This window comes from Telopea speciosissima, chromosome 6 (assembly GCF_018873765.1).
Source record: "Telopea speciosissima isolate NSW1024214 ecotype Mountain lineage chromosome 6, Tspe_v1, whole genome shotgun sequence".
In the NCBI taxonomy this organism is placed as follows: domain Eukaryota; kingdom Viridiplantae; phylum Streptophyta; class Magnoliopsida; order Proteales; family Proteaceae; genus Telopea; species Telopea speciosissima.
The window spans coordinates 48,059,865-48,080,408 of record NC_057921.1 but is presented as its reverse complement, the minus strand read 5'-3'; the positions used below and the strand labels follow the sequence as shown (position 1 = coordinate 48,080,408).

Sequence of the window (20,544 nt, the reverse complement as noted above, 5' to 3'; positions counted from 1 at the left end):
TTTCTTCATAATAAAGTTGGGGTGGAGGAGACAATTTTTTTTCTCCTTTTTTTTTGGCCTATCTAAATTGAACTAATATTAATGCCGAGGTAGGAGTTGGAATATTAGTGTAATGCCATTTTGGGGATCTATGATTAGTCTGTCCATATGGACCAATATAATGCCGTGCTAATCCCGAACCAGGGAATTCCAGTGGAAGATTAGCTTGTGACAGGATCACAAGTATAGAAATAAGGACCATAATAAGAGAAAATTGAATAAATCAATCAAAACAAATTTGATATGCAAAAAAAATTCTGGTAGATTGCTCTGATTAGCCAGTGTAACAGGTCTGCAAAAGATGATCTAACTTTGACGGACAGATTCAGAATGAGCTGAAAACAAGCTTTGGCTAGGCCTTTTATTTTCTCAAATTTTACTGGAACAAACCTTATCTATAAATCCCATAAAGTGGGGGTCAAGTTAGTACATGAGATTAGTAGTTAAATATTCAGATTAGTCAGCTTAGGATACATAATAGCTTTTAAGAATTCTGTTTTTGAGTCTATTAAGTCAGGAGTCCTTTTATGGGACATTTTAGGAGTATTAAAGGTTTTAAACATATTAACCCAAAAAAAAAAAAGGTTATAAACACACTCCCCCAACAATTGGACATGTTTTGAGTAATAGAATTTTGAGATTTTAAAGTGTTATGCTGTTGTGCTACTGCACATTATTCTACCAATTCTCTTCTCTGTTCTTCAGAGTTATATAATTTCTCCAACCATTCTTCTATTCTGGCCCTACATCAGTTATGGCAATTCCACATCGATCCTGGATTGTTAGCAGTTTTTTTGCCTCCAGATCTATTCAAAACATTGAACTGCATTATGGACTGCTGGAATTGTACGTTGTTAATGGTGCTTGAGCGGGGAAGTGTTTGAGGGGTTTTTCCCTTCCTTTCCGCTGCCTTTTTTGGTACTTCAGGTTGCTTGATTGATCTGGTCAATATTTTGTTGAGAGGTCATTTCTTTGGTATTGTGTATCTTTTCTGCATCTTTCATTTAACAGTATATCATTTTTCTATTGCTGGTCAAATAAATAACCTTTTAAAAAAAACAGAGTGAACCAAAACCTGATCTATTGAGATATGGCATGATCATTTACAACCAATAATTAGAATCATTGACAACTACCACAAGTTAAAGATAGGTTGCCTTGTCTAAAGATCCCAATAACAATACATTCAAATAGATCAGTGACAATCTGGAACTGTTTACTGCTAAAATGATGGAAAAGAAAAGTAAGCTGGCTAGCTTATTTATGGAACGATAATTTCACTCCCACCAAAAAGCTACAAAGACAAGGATTTAGATGAGGTTCTCCCATTTGAAAGGAGAAAAAGGAAAGATATGATATTCTACAAACTATTCAATTTCACTTCTTCAATGGTAACAACTTCTACCCACAGTACTAAAACTCACGAAATTTCGGTCGAGATATCGAATATTTTGAGTATCTTGACCTGTCCGAAACAAAACGCAAGTCCAATATGAAAAAATGCAATATTTCGAATATTTCGGAAATTTCACAGAAATTTCGGAAATCTCACCGAAATTTCGGAAATCTCGGTCATTTTTGGCATTTTACACCCACAGAAAAATACCATATTTCGATGTCAAAATTTCGGTCAGACCGAAACACTGAAACGAAAAGAGATTTAGTACCATGCTTCTACTATGGTAAACAAATATGAAAGAGAACACTATTTTGCCGAATTTCCATTGGCAGTAACATACCACCAATTCTTGAAGTAATGTTCGGAGTGCATTTTCCAATAGCTGATTCTCATCTTGGACTAATATAGTTTGCCTCTGTCAAGAAAATTCCCAATCAAAATATCAGGTCAAACTAAATTTAACAAACTCAACAACTAGAATGTTAGGATAGAAATAACAGTACCAGTCATGGAACAAAGCATTATTAGCAATTAAGGGACTCCACTATTTGATCATACAACATGACTTTGGCATTACTTTGACCAATAAATAGATCATTCAGTATTTGAATAATGTTGGTGATACATAGGTACCTGTGCATGAAAACAGCCTCTCCGCGAAGCGGGGTTAAGGCTGAGTACATTTGCCCTTCCCAAACCCTGCAGCAACGGGAGCCTCGTGCACTAGGATGCTCTTTCTTTTTTATAGGTAGGTACAGGTGCTGAAATTTGACAGATGGCTAGTCCAGACCTTTACCTGTCTATCCAATGTAGCAAGGGACCTTAGAGTCCACCTGTCCACAAAATTTCAGGCCCTAATGACAGAAGTAGGTCCCCCCAAGTCCATGTGTGGACCATCGTCCACAAAAACCGCTCCCGTCGATTAATTTACAATAGCATAAAAACATAGAAAGGTGCCATAAAGTCTTGGGAAAAATATAAATAAACAAATATTACTCATATCAACCATGTGCTTGTAGCTGAACAAATCTTATAACCATTTTTTGATACTACCACAATACATTTAATTGTTATGCAGCATATCACCATCATAACCATCACAAAGGTACAAATACTACTTGAAGGTATTTCTGCCTTCAATCAGTAAGGTGCCACAAAAGCAGTATGATCTGACATAAATACTACTTCAATGTTCATGTGCTGTTCTACTCAACTGCCTTATTGCTCAATGTTGCTAAATTCAGTTGCTATTCTCTGCTTTCTTTTTCTTTTCTTCTTTTTTGCCCATTAACAATCAGAAATAACTATATTGGAAACAGAAGAGAAACAAAGAAAATATTTTTTTTTTTTTAAAAAAAACCTAGTAACCAACAAAAACTGACCCTGAAAACCCTACAAACCCGAACCCACAATACAACCACCAGTGTTAAAACAAAAGCCTACTGCACTAAGTTCCCCCCCCCCCCAAAAAAAAAAAAAAAAAATACACACACACACAAAGCCTAAACATCAGATAGTAAAACAGATTTAAAATTGTAACTTCATAATGTAAATGGCTTGATTGACGATCAAGACTCAAGCAGTTGGCTGTAAGCCATGCAGAAGAAAGCAAAAGAAGGAAATATTAATTCCATGAAAAAATGAGGCAATTAACTCTGTAAAGACCTGGGGTTTTATAGCATCTTGCACTGTTTGAAGAGCAAAACTTGCAGGTGGTCCAGGTTGCAATATAGCACTTCGGAATATTTCCTGAGATGATCAAACAAAATATGAGTCAGTAAATTCAATCAAATAAAAACAAAACAAAGACGGAAAAAAGAAACAACAGAACGCAACAAACACGTGAGAGATGAGCAAGAATGCCGACCATTCCCATCAAAAGCCACTTATCACTTTATGAGATTTCTCCATCAGTTGTGTGCGTAGAAGAGAAAAGAAACCATATAAAATGCTTACTCGTTAGTGATAAGACAGGTAATCCAAGTTGAATTCTACTAAATCCTCCATCTAGCTCCCAAGTCACATCACACCCAAGAAAGAACACCATTGAACCCAGGGTCATTTAGAGAGGAGTAATAATGGAAACTCCTGGGGCTGGACATTTTAATCCAAGAAACTCAAAAGTTTTGTAAAGGAACTTAAGAATCCAAGCAACATGCCTTTTTAATCCAAATCTCTGTCACTCTTCTACAGAAACTTTTTGAACCTTCCACAGTCTCCAATGCATCTTTTCCTTAAGCTAGAGACACCGCCTCGATCATCAGGGAAGACTTCAAAACACACAATCTCAAAAGTCGCAGAAGGTTTTGCCAATAATACACTATATCCATTAAATTCTCCAATTTTCAAACTATAATCAAGAGAACAGATTTTTTGCACAAACTCAAATAGGAAGGCTTCCATTGGGCCAACCTATTTGTGCCACATGGGAGGATGATATAATATCCCGAACATTGGATGGATAAGGCATGGTTTGGATTGGCCACATGTCAAATTCAACGATATAACCAAATTGTGGAGGGCCGGTAGGAGAAGTGGAAGAAATCAGAGTTGCAGGGGAGAGAAGAACGCATAAGAAGAGGGGAGGGGGAAGGAACGCACAAACCAGCCACGTAGGCTCTTCACAAACACAATCTCAATTCATCTTTTCAATCTGAATTTTCATCCTAATACCAGCTATTTAAAAGAAGAAAATCCAACTAACAAGGGAAACCTATCAAACTTGGAAACAAATTTTAACAAGGAAACAATCTCCTACGATTCCAAACTAACTCTAACACTTGCAAACGTATCCCACTTACTAAAATTGACCAAATAAAATATTATCTATCTAAATAAAATAAATTCCTAATATCCTACTGGACCCGGTTCATCTCCATCTGGATACCCAACTGGGTTTGGTTCGTTCCAAGGCAGTGTATCTGCATCACTTCATCCAACCCGAATCCTACCTCCAACCTTTGAACATCCCCATTTGCTAAATTTCAAAACTTGCAACTAATTGTAACTTTCAAGTCTTCTCCAAACCATCTCCGAAACTTTAATTGTAACCCTTCCATACCTAAGCCAGCTACTTAAACCTCAGCTTTGAGTCATTTCATTTTTTCCCCTTTTTTCTTTACTAATCTCTCATACTAAAACATGCATCAAGTGTTCAATAATGCTATCTAGCCAGCTTTATCGAAGCTTGCACTCAATTTTTTTTTTTTGGTTGAGAAATACTTTATTGAAGAGAAAGAAACAGATTACAGCAAACTCGATGTTCCAACCGGAACATTAAAGCAAGGATCGGAAATAGGCCAAACAATCCTCTCCGTACAAGATTGGGCCCTCCTGGCAAGGGTATCTGCCAAAGAATTAGCAGCCCTTGGAATGTATTGGAAATTGCAGACATCAATATAGGAACAAATGTCGAATATCCTCCAGAATTGACCTCACCACCAAAGCCGATTCCCTACTATTGTTCTGCAAGCAAGATATGATTTCCTGGCTATCGCTCTCCACCATCAATTGCAGCGCCCCTTCTGAGATAGCTTCCAACAGTCCTTCACGAATTGATAGGGCCTCGCCAATCATAATGTCTGAGAAGGGGACGGGGTTCGACACCGCAAAACTGGTCCGGCCATTATGGTCTCATATGAGAAAGCCAATGCCACTGCGTGTACTGTCCGGGCTATAAGAAGCATCACAATTTAATTTCATATATCCTTCAGGGGGAGGCTGCCAAAGCGCTGGAGTTTGAAGCCTTTCCTGTGCGGGTACAGTTCCTGAAGATATAGTCTCTGAAGATAGGAACTCCTCATAGGCCCTACGAGCCGCATTGATCACCTCCATTGGTGTCCATTCTTTCCTCGCGAACAGTTTGTCGTTGCAAGCACGCCAAAGGAACCATAATATGAAAGAGCAACGTGAGGATACCTCCTTCGCCACGGCCTTCCCTTTGGTGGCAAACACCGACCAGTTTTCTAACCATTTGGAGAGCACGACCTCTCCAGCCCTTGGAACTACATAGGATAGGCTGCTGCTGAACCAAACACACCTTACGAAAGGGCACTCAAGCAAGATGTGTGTGGTTGTCTCTGAAGGCGCCCCACAACACTGGCATTGCTTATGCACTAAGATATGTCATTGATTTAGGGCTGCACCAGAAGCTAGGCCATCAGCGCAAGCACACCACATAAAGCTCCTAATCTTAGGAAGGGTGGAATATCGCCAAATAGTCTTCCATACAGATTTGGGGACACTCCTCCATGCAGGTGGTCCCTTGGCCAATGATGAAAGGCCCTCTTCCTCCAACCAAGCATTGCATAATAAGTGATAGGCACTTTTGACCGTGAAGGAACCATCCCTTGTGACCCCCCAAACTTGATGATCTTCTTTCGGGAATAAGGCAAGCTGGATCTTGTAGATGGCAACTCGATCAGCAGGGTGGATATATTGGTTGATTAGAGCTCTGTTCCAGTTTCTATGATCTGCATCAATAAGCTCACTCACCCATTGGAATGGACATTCTTGAAGCGGCGGGTGTTGGAGTTTATAGCCTGGTAAATCGGGTAGCCAATTATCACCCCAAATATTTATTTTATCACCCATTCCAACTCTCCATACCAGCCCTGAATGTAGTGCTTTGCGTCCCTCAATTATACTCCTCCAAGCCCAAGAGGGAGTAGATCCAAGCCGTGCTTCCATAAAACTGCAGTTTGGAAAATAAATTGCCTTCATGAATTGAGCCCAACTAGAATCTGGCTCCTTCCAAAGCTTCCAAGCCACCTTAGCTAAGAGGGCCTTATTGTACAAGGAGGGGTCCCTAATACCCAATCCCCCATCCCCCATTGTCTTTCGACTGACACAGACACAGCCAAGAGATCCAGTGTATCCTCCTTTTGTCTGATCCATCCCCCCAAAAGAACCTTGCTGCCGCCTTCCGCAAGTAAGAGTGGTGAGAAGCAGGTAGCTTGAAGTGCGAATACGCATAGCTTGGTAGGGAGAGTGCCACCAATTTCAGCATTACTTCTTTCCCTGCATGTGATAACATACGGTGCTTCCAACCACTAAATCTCTTATCGGCTTTGTCCAAAATATCTTGAAAAATTGTTGCTTTCGAGATTCCAAAGGATGTAGGGAGACCCAAATATTTGCTTGGGCCTTTGGAATAAGATACTTTGAGAACCCGAGAAAACCACCTTCTGAATTTAATGTGGACATTAGAGCTAAAAGAGAGGGTGGACTTCTTTAAATTCACTGCCTGGCCACTAGCTTGGCAATACATGTCCAAACAATGTTTCAGGTTGCACACCTCCTCTAACTTCAACTCAGAGAACAGCAGGCAGTCGTCAGCAAATAAAAGATGTGTAATTTGGTCGGTTCTGTTACGTACCCTTATTCCCTTGAGGAGACCGGCCGTCTCTGCCTGTGAACATAGGATGAATAGGGTCGGTGACAGGGGGTCTCCTTGACGAATCCCTCTGGTAGGAGTGACAGTACCACGGATCCCTCCATTAATGATCAGTTTATAGGTAACTGAACGGAGGCATGACATCACCATTTTGATCCAGCGACTAGAGAAACCGAGTTTAGCCAGCAACTTCTCTAAGAAGTCCCACTCTACACGGTCGTATGCCTTCCGCATGTCCAGCTTCAAAGCTAGGAATTTCTGCTTCCCTTTCTTCTTCTTACTAATGTAGTTGAATAACTCATGGGCCAGAAAAATGTCGTCAGATATTGATCTCCCTGGAACAAATGTTGACTGAGTGGCAAGATAATTTCCTCCAATACGCCTTGAAGCCTTCTCGCCAAAATTTTGGTCGCTACCTTCACTGCAACAGCACATAGACTAATCGGCCTATATTGATCTGCAGTTTCAGGGTTAGCACATTTAGGAATAAGGCATAAATAAGTGGTGTTACAGGACCCAGGTAAGTTACCACTCTTAAAGAACTCATAAACAAAGGAAAATAATTCTTCATGAGTAAAATCCCAATATTTCTGAAAGAAGGCTGGTTGTAGGCCATCCGGCCCAGGAGCCTTCAGGGGAGCCATTGCAAACAATGCTTTTTTCATTTCTTCCACAATTGGGGTGGCACAAAGCATGGTGTTCATCTCTTCGGATACCCGTGGTTGAATGGATTCCAAGACACAATGTATCATGGCAGCATCAATAGCTTCAGTAGTATAAATATCCGTATAATACTTATGCATGGTGGTGTAATATCCTCCTCCGTATGAGACCATTCGCCATCTTCCTTTCTAATCTTGAGGATGCGGTTTTGGCTGCATCTTTGGATAGTAGATAGGTGAAAAAACCTCGTATTTCTATCTCCACCTTGTAACCAATCCACTCTGGACTTCTGCCTCCACATCTCTTCCTCTCTCTCAAACTCCTCATTGAGAAGCACAGATAACTGTTCCTCCCTTTGTTGGTTGGCTTCACCGATCTCTCCAGTCTGGGCATCTTCAAGCGCTCCTGTAACAGGTTCTTTATTTTAGTCTGCACATGACCGAACACCTTTTTATTCCATCTCTTAAAGACCTTTTTGCAGTTTTCCATTTTGTGAAAAAGAATTGGTGCTCCATCATCTCTACTAGGTGACGACCAGGCCTCCATAGCCATTTGTTTACAATCCGGGTGTCTAAACCACATGGATTCAAATCTGAAGGGTCTCTGGCCAGTGAAAGTTCCACCATTGGTATTGATGATCAAAGGAGCATGGTCAGAGCTCTACATAGGTCTCACAAAGAGTCAAAGACTGCTGCATCAGGGAAGGACTGCCTCCAAGAATAGTTGGATAGTGCCCTATCCAGTTTAATTCTTATATTAGCAGAACCTTGTCGCTTAATGCTCCAAGTGAAGGTCAGCCCATGAGTCCCAAGGTCAATCAGCCCACACTCTTCCATCATTTGCCTGAAAGGGTTGATGTCCCGCAGCCCAACCATATTTCCACCTTCCTTTTCATGCCACGAGAGAAACGAATTGAAGTCACCATACATAATCCAGTCGCGCTGTCTTCCTTCCCCCAGTGTAATGAGTTGGTCCCACACTTTCTGTCGATTCTCCCAGACCGGGTGTCCATGGACCGAGGTCATGTAGAAGCCCACACCATTATCCATTTCCACCTTAGTATCTATCACATGCTGGTTTGCAAGTAACACCTCAACCTGAATTCCAGTCCTCCAAAGTAGCGCTAGACCCCCAGAAGCTCCACAAGCATTAACAGTAAATGAGGGCGCCAAGCCCAATCTCCTCCTTAAATATCCTATCTTCTCCTGTTGGCATTTGGTTTCCATCAAAAAATAATTTCAAACTTCTCCATCCGAGAGAGGTGATGCAAGAATCGAACTGTCGAGGTCCTCCCTAGCCCCCGGCAGTTCCACGACAGAATCTTCATTGCTCCCTGTGGAGCTGGTCCCCAGCATCCACGGGTGTGTGTCCCAAACTAGGATCACGAGTGGTCAAAGCAATAGTCATGTGTCCATCATCCTCCAGGTCCAGCCGATGTCTTTTCTGTTTCTCCTTTGGCGAGCAGTGTTCCAGGCTTTGAGGTTGATAGTATGGTGAGGGTAAGGTGGTAGGGACGTGGATTTCTGAGGTATCCATCATCGTATGGGTATGTATTGGTCAAGGAGAATGGGCTGTTGGGGTCAAGCATGTGTGGTTTACAGAAACCGGGGTTGAGATACGTGGCATTGGGGTGTCAGGGTTGGCCAAAGAGCTTTCGGCTAAGGTTGTGGGAGCCAGGGAGATGCCCGATAAGTGAGGGAGGAGTGATAGCAAGGCATTAGAGATTTCCGAGTTGCGTAGCATCGTGGTTAGGTCTAAGTTGGGTAGGTTTTGGGTTATCGGGTTTAAGGTTGGCTGCAGTGGGTCTGGGTGGTTAGGGGTTTGAGAGATTATAGGGATTAGGTTTTGAGATATGGAAGTAAACGTGGGTATGCTAAGAGGCGTGGGTAGAGGAGGATTCTTTGCGGGAATTATGGCATGGTATATTGAGTTGCCTGGAATAACTCTTCTGGCCGGCGAGGGGGTACTCCAAGTAGAAGTAATCTGGTCTTCTCCGGCACCGGTAGATTGTTGTTGACTCCATGCTGCTCTATTTTGAGCATCTGGACCATGATGCTGTGTATTACTCGACTCTCCTGTCGCCAAGTTTAGCTTCAGAGTGGGACATCTTTCCAACTGCCGAAAGTCCGGGGTGCTGCCTCGCAACAACGTGTCAAAGCGCAGTGGTGGAACCGTGGAAATTCAGGGCAAGCGGAGGCACTACCACAGCCATGCATCGAATAGTGTTCCTTTTCCGCATCAAACAACGCCAAGCACCTCTTGGATTCATGATCCACTTTCCCGCAAAAATAACAGAATAGAGATAGTCTCTCATACTTCACTCTGACTGGGATCTTCTTACCGGCCCTTCTCTTGATATTGATAACACCGCGGAGAGGTCTGAGGATGTTGATGGATATTCGGCAACGCAGAAACTGCACTCTAACCCCAAACTGCAATCCCTGGAATATAGAAACTTCACTAGGTATGCCCACTTTTTGCACCAACTGGATAGCAAACTCCTGAGTGAGTAATTCCTGGGGGACGCCATGAAATTGCACCCAATAGTCCACATTCTGGAAAGACCACTCCTCATCTACACGCCACCTCTCCATAACGATTAGGTTTCCTCCCACAGACCAAGGGCCTCCTTGCATGACATTGGCCATGTCTATCGGGTGCTGAAACTGGAACAAGAAGCGGTCACCGTGTAGGGGTGTAATAGTCACAGGCTGTTGTGGGTTCCAGGCCTTTGGTAAGGCTTCATGAACCGCTTGTTTTCGATATGGTCTACCAACCACGATTTGATCCACGAGGCAGAGATCCCAATTCTGGTTTAAACGATCCTCCAGGCTTTCCTCCAACTCTAGATCATCATCATCGGAGTCTTCAGGGGGATGTGGTGGGGATGTAAGCACTGTAGAGGCTTGAGGAGGTAGGGGATGAGGGAAAGCAGGGCCATGTAGTAGAGTCATTGGATGTGGGACTGTGTGGGTCTGTTGATGAGAGGGTCCCGGTGAGTGATGGGATTGGGTGTTGTTACAAGGATGTCTTTGCCTTGGATTGCCATCCATCTCTTCAGCAGGGAAAGAACACGCACACGGCGGAGAAACACGGACTTAGCCGGAGATAGGGAACACGGACTTAGCCGGAGGGTGGCACCCTATGATATCCGTAGAATGTATTAAATTTCAGTTCCTGCCCTCAATTCAGAAAACAAAATGATGTAGCGTATTCTTTCTGACAACAGGGATTCTACTAATCTTATTGAATTGATCCATTGATCCACGGGAGTCCAGCCAAAAAGACTGAAATATTGAGATACATGGATGTATTGCATTTTTGTACTTGTCTTCAACTAGACTTGTTAAATTTGTATTATTTTTAGTGAATCCAATGCTAATATTCTTAATAACTTTGATCTTTTTTATTAAGCTGTGAGTCGTTATTTATGGTAGTAAATCCTGATTTTAGTATTTTTAGTGAGGGTGTTCTTATCTTTCCATGGCGGGCAATATTCATAATTTCTACAAACTCTTGACTCATAAGAGGTTACATTAGTAGAACCAGCATCTAACACCGTAGATTTCAATAAATAAATTAAACCCGAGACATGATTCTCAGCACAGAAGACCTGGAATTCCAGCAGTTACAATAATGAACCCCTAGAAATACTAAATTATCCAAAATACCACTTCTAAGCAACCCCAGCCAATATACCGTCCAATTCTCCACAAACCATCCTGCATTTTAAACTCTCCAATTTCAACTATACAGAGCTTAAGCAAACCAAATAGAAGCAAAAAACCAAAAAAACTTAAAAGGGAATTAAGTGACAAAAACCAAAAGGTATCAGCACAGATTGATACAGTAATTATTAAACTGGAATTTACAATCATATTCCAACCTAATGAGGAACAGAGGCTCCATACGAATAGAAGAAACAACATAACCCATTAAACCCATAACCCAGATTTCCATTTTTTTTTCCTTTTCTTGACTGTTCGAGCGCTTTCTAGATTCGAAAGAGTACACAGACACAAAGGGGGGGGAAAGTTGCTTACAAGAACTCGGTCTCTTTCAGCGTGGCTAGAAATGTGAACGGGCGTTCGCTCCTTCTGATGCTGGTGAAGAAGAATTCGAAGTCCGTGAGGAGCTTCCGCCATGAGAGAGAGAGAGAGAGCGATAGAGACAGCAGACGAAGAGATTCTTTTGCCGGCTTTCTGTTGGCCCAAAATATGCTTAAGCTCGAACTAGGGCGAATCGTCACTGTTCCGGGCTAGTCAGCGGGAAGAGGCGGTAAAAGCTAGGCCTAAAGCAGACCGTTGGGGTCACTACGTTCGTGTATTTTAATTAACATGTGAAGGGTTTGTTTATATATTAATTCCTTTTTCTTTTTTTTATTTTTGGTAAAAAGAAGTTTTTTGAGGAGTGAGACACAAAGCTTCACTTACACAGAGATTGTGGAGCCAAGGAGTGGAATTTGGCCATTCTGTTGTTACACTGAAAGACAGGGCTCCCCCGTGCTAGGTTGTGGACTATAGCATCAAAAGATCTATCAAACTGTGGAGTGAATCGTTCGATCACTGAATATTCGATTCTTTGAAATTGATTCCAAAAAAAATTTCCATATTTCATAAAAAAAAAATACAATAGCCTCCCTAGGAATGTGGCTTAAGTCACATTTTGCAAACATTTGGATATTTCATAATGTCCAAGATGATAGGTTCCGCAAATCCATCATGGGGGATTGGGAATTTGCAAGTCCATTACCCACAACAAAGCCCTAATTCTTAAATTAGGTTGGAGACTTATTAATGAACCCCTCTCTCTATAGGCTAGAGTTTTGAAAGCAAAATACTTCCCCAAAATCTCTATTTTTAACCCTTCTACTTTTAAAAAGAAAGGTTCTTGGGTCTGGAATAGTATCATTACCATGCTCCCCACCTTATAGAATGTGGTCTACCGGAAAATTGGAAATGGGAGGACCACTCATTACTGGTTTGACCCTTGGATCCCCAACCTCCCTGACCACTGCTTGCCTGAAATTATGGCTTGCAGCCCTGCACAAATGGTAAGTGATCTAATCACCAATCTGCAATGGAGATCAGATACTCATTTACTTGATTTTCAGCCCTTGTATCATGTTATAACTAATGTCCACTTGTCTGATGCTGAGGACCAATGGAGATGCACTTTAACTCTGACAGGGAAATTCTCAACTAAGCTTGTAGCAAACTTCCTTCAATCTCTTTTACAACAAAGGCCCTCTTATCCAAATGGTGGTGATTTTTCTGGAAAATTAAAATCCATCCGAAATTTAAAATGTTCTTTTGACCTGTTTTAAATGTAGGTTTACCTGACAAGGCCACTCTCTCCAAATGGATGTTGATCGAGCCTACATATGTTTTCTGTGGTGATTGTGATGAATCCCACTGGCATATTTTTCTATCTTGCGAATGGGCTAAGTGTATCTGGGCCTGTGGACCCCTCGGATTGAGAACTGAGCATCTTAGCAACTCCTCATTGGCACACCTTTGTGCTTCTCTCCTCAATTCCAAAGCCCTGGATAGACCAACTGCTACTTGGATCTTCTCTGTTACTGCAATAACTTGTTATTTTATTTGGTTTGTAAGGAACAAAGTTTTTCTTGGTCTAGCAAGAGCTGACCCCAACCTTGTTATTAATTACACTTATAAATGCCTTTCAGAGCTTAAAATCTATCCTCCGAGGACTAACTCTTCCTTATGTACTACATCTATATGCACCCCACAGGACTTGACAATTTCTGCTTTATCTAACCAGGAATTACAATACCTTGTTTTATGCTGCGCAGGCCTTTTTGAACCCTCTGTAGGATTAACGGGCTGGGCATATTGCTTTTTGATAGATGGCCAAAGTGTTTTAACATCTGCAAGATTTTCAGGCTCAACTGACAAAATGGAGGCTAAGCTCACCGCAATTTTGCAGGGGTGGAAATATGCTTGGAAGATTGGACTCCATCTCAATGAAATTTGGTTTACAAATCATAACTTACAAGACCTTTTTGCTTCTTCAAGACATTTGCATAGTTCCAGGAACTTAATTCCTCTTTTCTTTCAGCTAGCAGAAGAAACTGTAAACTTTTCTACTGTAACTTTTGTACGTAAAACAACTCAATGGTCTAACCCCCTTCGAACCTTAGCTTGTTTTTGTACTACAGATCGGACCACCATACCCCCCTCTCTGTATAACGTACACACTTTCCTTTCTATCTAATTTTTTAATATACGTTTTGCTTTTCATCAAAAAAAATAAAAAATGATGGGTTCCATATCAAAGGGGGTGGGGAGAGATTGGTTCTTTATGAGGTTGATGACTTCCAAGCAATCAGATTCGATGAGGATCTGATCCATGTTTCATTGGATTGTCTTCAAAAGAACCAAATGGATTGCCAATGCTTCTCCTGTTCCAGCTAAACCGAAAGTTGTTAGAGATGGCATTGCTAATATAGTAATTTCACAACCTAATAATATTATACCAACTCTCTACCTTACCTTCCATTCCCCTCCCCTCTCTCTCCCTCTCCGGCTTTGGTATCCCCTCTCTATCCTCTCTGACAATTTGATAGATAGGAAACAAAGTCAACTTTTCTTCACCGGAGTCCATGGCTGGTGGGGTGGTGGTTTGGCGAAGATAGTCAATTAGATTTGGTGGTAGAATATAATTCGAAGAGAATAGATAGATAGATAGCTAGAGAGAGAGAGAGAGAGAGAGTGTGTGTGTGTGTGTGGTGTGTGTGTGTGTATGTGACTCCACCTTCACAAGCATGAAACGAGGGCTCATGACAGGAGTGGAGCTCAAGTTTTCATACAAGAACCATTCTCGTACGGCCTAAGCTACAAAGATGGAATCCAAGAAAAGTGGGTCCCACTCTTGGATTCAATCTGTGCGGCTCAAACCCAAACGAAAACCTAAGCCAGCCTCTCATGACAGAGGGTAGTACATAGGCAGGGGGCATGGATAGAGCGCATGACCTTGCTCGCCTCTCTCTCTTATGCTTCCCTTCACCCAGCCCATACAACCTACAGATGGTTCAAATGTTCTTCCTGGGGAGTGGTGCCGTCGCATAAAAAAGAATCAACATTTTAGGGTCGTTGGATCAGGAAGGAGGAGATTCCCTACCTTTTGTTGACCGCTTCTTCTTCTTCTACTTTGCCATTATTTCCCGTTGTCCCCCCCATCCACTGCATCTTGCCCGCCCTTCCCCCTATATAATCCTGCCCTTTGCTTACCGCCCTTCGCCCTCCCTTGCTCACATTTACCTCGCCCCACCCTCCCTTCCCATCGAGGTATTGTTTCTTCTATTTCAAGGGGCAGTTGAGCCCCTGAACTGCTGCAATTCCACCCTTGCAAATACCCACAACCCATCGTCACAAACCATAAGAAATGTTCCTTCTTCTAAAGCATAAATTCCCCTACAAAATTCACACCTCTATCTTATGTGTTGGGGTTGGAAAAACAAGATTTTCACCTTTCTCTTTGTGATGTGAGAAATGGACAAAATCGATATGTGTATGATCAACAAAAATATAAAAGAGAAAACAAGCACATACACAAAGAAGATGCAAGAGATTTACGTGGTTCGGTAAAACCACCTATGTCCACGGAGTGAGATCCAACTTCTACTTTGAATCAAGAAAAGAGAAAATAGTACAACCCTTGTGATTTGATACCCAAACCCAACATCATGTGCCTTCTACTTTAGTTTCAAACTCTTCAAAACAAAAAAAGACCAGCAAGTCCTCGTCCTGCCATAACCAGCTTTGTAAGCAACGACCCAGGGCGGTTGCAGGAGTGGGAACAGCCAAAGATTTTTTTCCTAAAAAAGGATATCTCTAGCATCAGAGACCGTAAAACCCCCCAAAAAAATCAGCTATAAAGTGTTGCAATAGGCAATGAGATCCTTCAATACGTATAGAACTACAGTACATGGAGCATTCAGGACTCTATACAAAGTTAATTTCGGACTCCACTATTAAGGGAAGCCTCGATAAGGCATTGTTCGAGTCCACATCCCTCCTTCCATGGCACCACCGACAAAAGATTCACAAAGAAGAAGGGGTGGACTAAGAAGCTCCACCATTCGACACTATGGATCTTTGTACTCCCTTGACTGGAACCAAAGAAGCCCATGAACATGAAATCGCTGACAAAGCAATCCAAATCGAGATGGAAGGCTAAAAGGGGAATCGACTGGGTGGAGATTAGAGTGAGAGATGGAACTATTAAACAGACGAGCGGAGCCATCGTAATCCAACCAAGCATTCACAAGATCTCCGCTCTTAATATCAACCACAATGGCACCCAAATCACCCACTAAGCAAAAAACCATGCCATTTAGATCCAAACCTACGTGGTTATCGTTAATGCCCTTGAACTCCACATCCATCAACGTGTCAAATTCAACTGCAACCTTGTCCATGCCTAGAAACCCACCAGCCTCACCGTCTGTCAATGAGAGGAGGTGCGGCAGGGGGGAGTAGGAGAGGGAGGGAGACATAGAGTTTCATACAATATTACATTAGAGTTGAATTTACAACTTCTATCCCTCCACCTCAATTCATGGAAAGATTTAAGATGGTAGATAAAAAAAACAGTGAAGTGAACTGCTTCACTCTTCATAGTGACATATAGAAGGATCCTTGTGTGAAATACTTTTGTACAAAAAATATTTCTATCAATGTTGTATGATAAAATTGGGAAAAAAAAAATATTTCTATCCCTAAAAAAGAATAGAAACACGTATGGAATGCATATTAATAGAAGTATATTGTTTGTTTTGTGGTGGTGGTGGTAGACGGGAGTCAAGCTCAAGACTTCGGATTTATGGGGTTGGTAATAAACAACATCAAATATGTTTCTCCAATGACCAATAAATGAGTTTTTTTCACCCGATTAATTCTAAAAAATAACACAAAAATAGATTGGACATTGCATAGTGGTTTGTTCCAAATTTATTATAAAACACAAAAACACCCAAAATTGATTCTTTCAAATGTTGTTAGACAAACCCCTAATTGACCCTGTTAGAATACATATCTTGGTTGGAGGTCCATGGGTGTCCATGGACCTGTATACGTTGGGAATTTGTCTACTAGGGTACACTAAAATCTTCTTAGAATCTTGGGTGAGGTTGAATAGGCATTTATTTCCTATAAAGTAAAGGTGTAGAACCAATTAGAAGAATAGATTTTTTATTGAAGCATTTCCTTTTTTGCTCGTTTAGTATTGAACATATATTTTTTTTTCAATGAGGGTAAATATTGTCATTTTCACATGTGTACTCGAAATATGTGCATGGCAATGACACCATTTGATAATGATGCAATGATACGTAACTTTCAAATTATTTTTGAGAATCATTTTCTATCCCTAACTTAAAGAACTTTTGGGAATATGACAATGAGTAATTAAAAGAGGGTGATGTGTTCTAAATAAATAACCTCGGAAGAAACATCAAATGCCTTCGGATAGATAAAGGGATAATACTAACACCCATAATCATTTTTTTGTGATGATAATTGGATTATGGGGAAGTATTCTTGTCACAATGGTCTGTTAGGGTCTGTATGGCAATGTTAAAAAAAAAATGGTGTTGTTGTAATTTTTTGGAACATAAATGGAACAGATCTTGTATGTGTTGCCCGATTTATTTTTCTCTTTTTTTTTTTTTTTAACAAACCGGATGGAAAAAAAAAAAAAGACGATTTGAGGCCCTTTTGAGAAACAGAAAAACTTGTAACTAATGAAAAAAAATAATAATAATAAATAGAAAGTTGGGACAAAACAGTGCATGAAACCACCACTAGCACCTCTAATGCTACTTCAACCGCCATCACCTCCACCATTGCCACCACTAAGGGTGTAAATCAGTTATTTGGTTTGGTTATCGGTTCTGATATTCGATACTCAAACCGAACCTGCTCAATGTTGGTTCTTATTTGATTCTTCTATTCTATTCTCACACGGTTCGAGTTTGATTCTTGTACTCGGTCCATATATTATAATATACAATATATAGTCTAATATATCAAAATACTATAATATTATAGTATAGTATCGTATAATAGTATTATAAAATCTGATACTAACATTAGTAATATATAATATAATAGATTAATATTATAATGTATTAAAATGAATGATAATATATTAATATTATAATATCGTAACATACTATAATGTACTAGTATCCAAATTTGGTTCGATCTTGGTTGTTGTGTTGGATCTGGAATCAAACCTAGATCCGAATCGGTTCTAAGATCCGATACTCAAACTAACCGTATATTATTCGATTTAGTTTGGTTTGGCTTATTTGGTCCAATTCCAATTTCGGTTTTCGGCTCTGATTCGAATTTAACACCCTTAGCCACCAGTACTACCAGCACCACTACCAGAAGATATACTTATGTGAAGATGCATTCCATACATGTTTTTGTTTTTTTGTTAAAAAAGAACCAATTTTTTTCAAGTTTACAATACAACATTTATTGGTACAAAATTACTCTAGAAATCCAAAAATAGAAAAAGTTATTTGATTCAAAACCAGTTTTTTTGAAACAAAAACATTGCATTACAGAGAGCCTTATTTAACCAAACTTCACAAGACACCAAATAACCTTGTAGAACTACTCTCAAGGACAAGATTGGAAATAAACGTTAGGGATAGAAAGGTAAACGTAATATGACTATGGTCTTCAGGAGCCTTCGAACGAAATCCCTTCTACCCCAATTTTCTAATACTAAGCCTTCGAATCTCTACAATCAAGTCCATGGAGTCTTGTGATATACCAAGAATAATCATGTCTATGGATGATTAACACATTGGGTACCTCAGATGTAATTTACCCTTTCATCTATTAGTTGGTCTCTCAATCTTTTCCATCAAATAGCTTAAGCTTTCGCGTTGGACCTTTCAATATGGTATCAAAGTCTCGTTTGTCTTTCCAAATGTATGGTCAGTTTGCCTTTGGGTGTCTTCATATGTTGGTTGGGTCCTCCATCTAGTAGTTCAAACTTTTATGTTGAAATCTAATATGCTACTCATCTCCAGAGAAAACCAGTCTACCTAATAACACGATTTTAGAATTTCTTTTTATCCGAAAAATTAAAGTTTTGGAAATAAGATTGAAGATCATTGACGACAACTACCTTGTGTAGTTGGTTGCGCCGACAAGGCGGCTTTTAGGTCTGAGGGTCTTGGTCTCAAGTTTGAGGCCCCCTTCTACACAAAGAGGTCTTCTTGTGCCTCACCCCACCCCCTTGTCCCTCACCCTTATTTGGGCAACCCCCTTGGACACCCAATCTGATAGTCTGGCCCTCTAATGGATGGTATTTTTCTTCAGCCATAAAATCTTTTGACTGAAGCATTCGAATGATGTTGAAATAGTATCATGCAACAGTGGAGGGTAATTGCACCTAACCTTCAGATTGGGCTCCTCTTCTTGGAGGGCATCGCCCAATGAGTGCCCAATAACGCATCCAGTGGTTGGGTTATATCGCACACATTCTGATGAATGACTGGGCATAAATCGGGATGTATGCAGCCAACCCAACCGTTGGATGCCTCATTGGACGATGCCCTTTAAGGAGAGGAGCCGAATCCTTCTGGCCTTCAAGCCGACCTTTAACCTCATTTTTATGCAAGAAAAGATAATGGAGCAACTGAGCAAGTCCATTCCTCCACCCTCCTTTCATGGCCCCCACTAGTTCAAGTCATGGACCAATAACAAGGGAGGGTCCATGAGGGGACCAAAAGGGAAGGTCTAGAGCATCGGTGAGCCCCCAATACAGTCCCACCTAAAGATCCTTCTTAAAGTTTCCTTACCTATAAGAAAACCTCTCTCTCGTTTTTTGCAAGTAAAAAACCACGAAATGAACAAACATCTCGAGGGAATTTCTGCAGAAAACTAGGCGTCAAAGTATCTGTTTGGATTCCAACATCCATATAAGAACTCCATTGAACCCTTCCAAGTTAACTTTTCATGGTTTCTTATAACAAAAAACGTGCGTTCCTTAATCACGTTACTCGTCTTCGTTTGGAGAGTCTAGAAGACAACGAAAGTCCCTGCGCACGACGACTTTGAAATATGATGTTTGAAGTTTCAACTTTGAATCGTTAAACGTTCCTTCTTCTTCTACTTTAACATCTCCTCCTCTTCCTTCTCCATTCTCTTGAGCTTCTCTTCCACAATCTCAATCACAACCCACAGTTTTGGTTCTCAGAGATGACTGGCCACTATGAAATGAAGGTACAGGGCATCAAGGTCAAGCCCAGAGTAATAGACACAGAAATCGCTTTAAAGACCGGCATAGAAGATCTATGGTCATTCGTCGGTAAAGGCACTGGTTCAAAGTATGTGGTGGGTCTAGATATCGAATGCACAGCAGTTGAATCAACAAATAAAGTTTCAATCTTGAAATTGGCAACTGGATCTTTTTGTCTAATCATAAGGCTTCTGAATTTAGGTACAATTCCTCATTTCCTCTTTAATTTCCTTCGTCTCCCTGATGTTTCATTTGTGGGTGTTGGAATTAAAGAGAATGTTGCTATGCTTGAGAGGGATTATGGACTTCAATGTAGAAACATGGTTGATTTAAGGTTTTTGGCTTCTTCAGTGTTTGATGATAGAAGGCTTGTGGGTTATGGTTTGGTTGATTTGGCTTATCATGTAATACCTCTTCAGGTTATGAAGAAACCTGCTTCTGTGTTTTTGAGTGATTGGAATGGAGAGAACCTTACAATGGAAGAGATTGAGTTTGCAACAATTGATGCTTATGCTTCTTATAAGATTGGGAACAAGTTGCTTGGGGGATTGTGAATTTTTGTGGTTCATTACCATCTTTTTAGGGACTTGGGACTTTCCCTCTGTAATTTTGTGTTGGGTTGAAATTTATTTTGATTTCTTTGGGGTTGTTTCTATTTTCTTCTTCTCTCATGTCTGTGTGTGAGAATGGTCTACTTATTAAAACTCTCTGTATAATATATTTCCATGTTCTTTTATTCATAGAAAGTGAACCTCCCTCT

General features: G+C 40.7%; 2 protein-coding genes across 2 annotated transcripts in view; one reads left to right on the top strand and one right to left on the bottom strand.

Moving 5' to 3' along the window:
* LOC122664482 (THO complex subunit 1-like) overlaps positions 1 to 11,722 on the bottom strand; it is a 112,369-nt gene extending 100,647 nt beyond the window's left edge. The window contains exons 1-3 of the mRNA XM_043860315.1: positions 11,540 to 11,722; positions 3,104 to 3,187; positions 1,779 to 1,853 (exon numbers count right to left, since the gene is read on the bottom strand). Coding sequence (XP_043716250.1) covers positions 1,779 to 1,853; positions 3,104 to 3,187; positions 11,540 to 11,641 — 261 coding nt within the window. The 5' untranslated portion in view covers positions 11,642 to 11,722. The remainder of the gene's footprint in view (positions 1 to 1,778; positions 1,854 to 3,103; positions 3,188 to 11,539) is intronic.
* An 8,022-nt stretch (positions 11,723 to 19,744) lies between these two features.
* On the top strand, positions 19,745 to 20,338 carry LOC122665858 (exonuclease 3'-5' domain-containing protein 2-like). Its single transcript, XM_043861991.1, has one exon. It carries the CDS (start codon positions 19,745 to 19,747, stop codon positions 20,336 to 20,338), a length of 594 nt encoding a protein of 197 aa, XP_043717926.1.
* Positions 20,339 to 20,544: the final 206 nt, after the last annotated feature.

Excerpts from the sequence above, each read along its gene's own strand:
- LOC122665858 (XM_043861991.1), top strand. The coding sequence starts at position 19,745 with ATGACTGGCCACTATGAAATGAAGGTACAGGGCATCAAGGTCAAGCCC.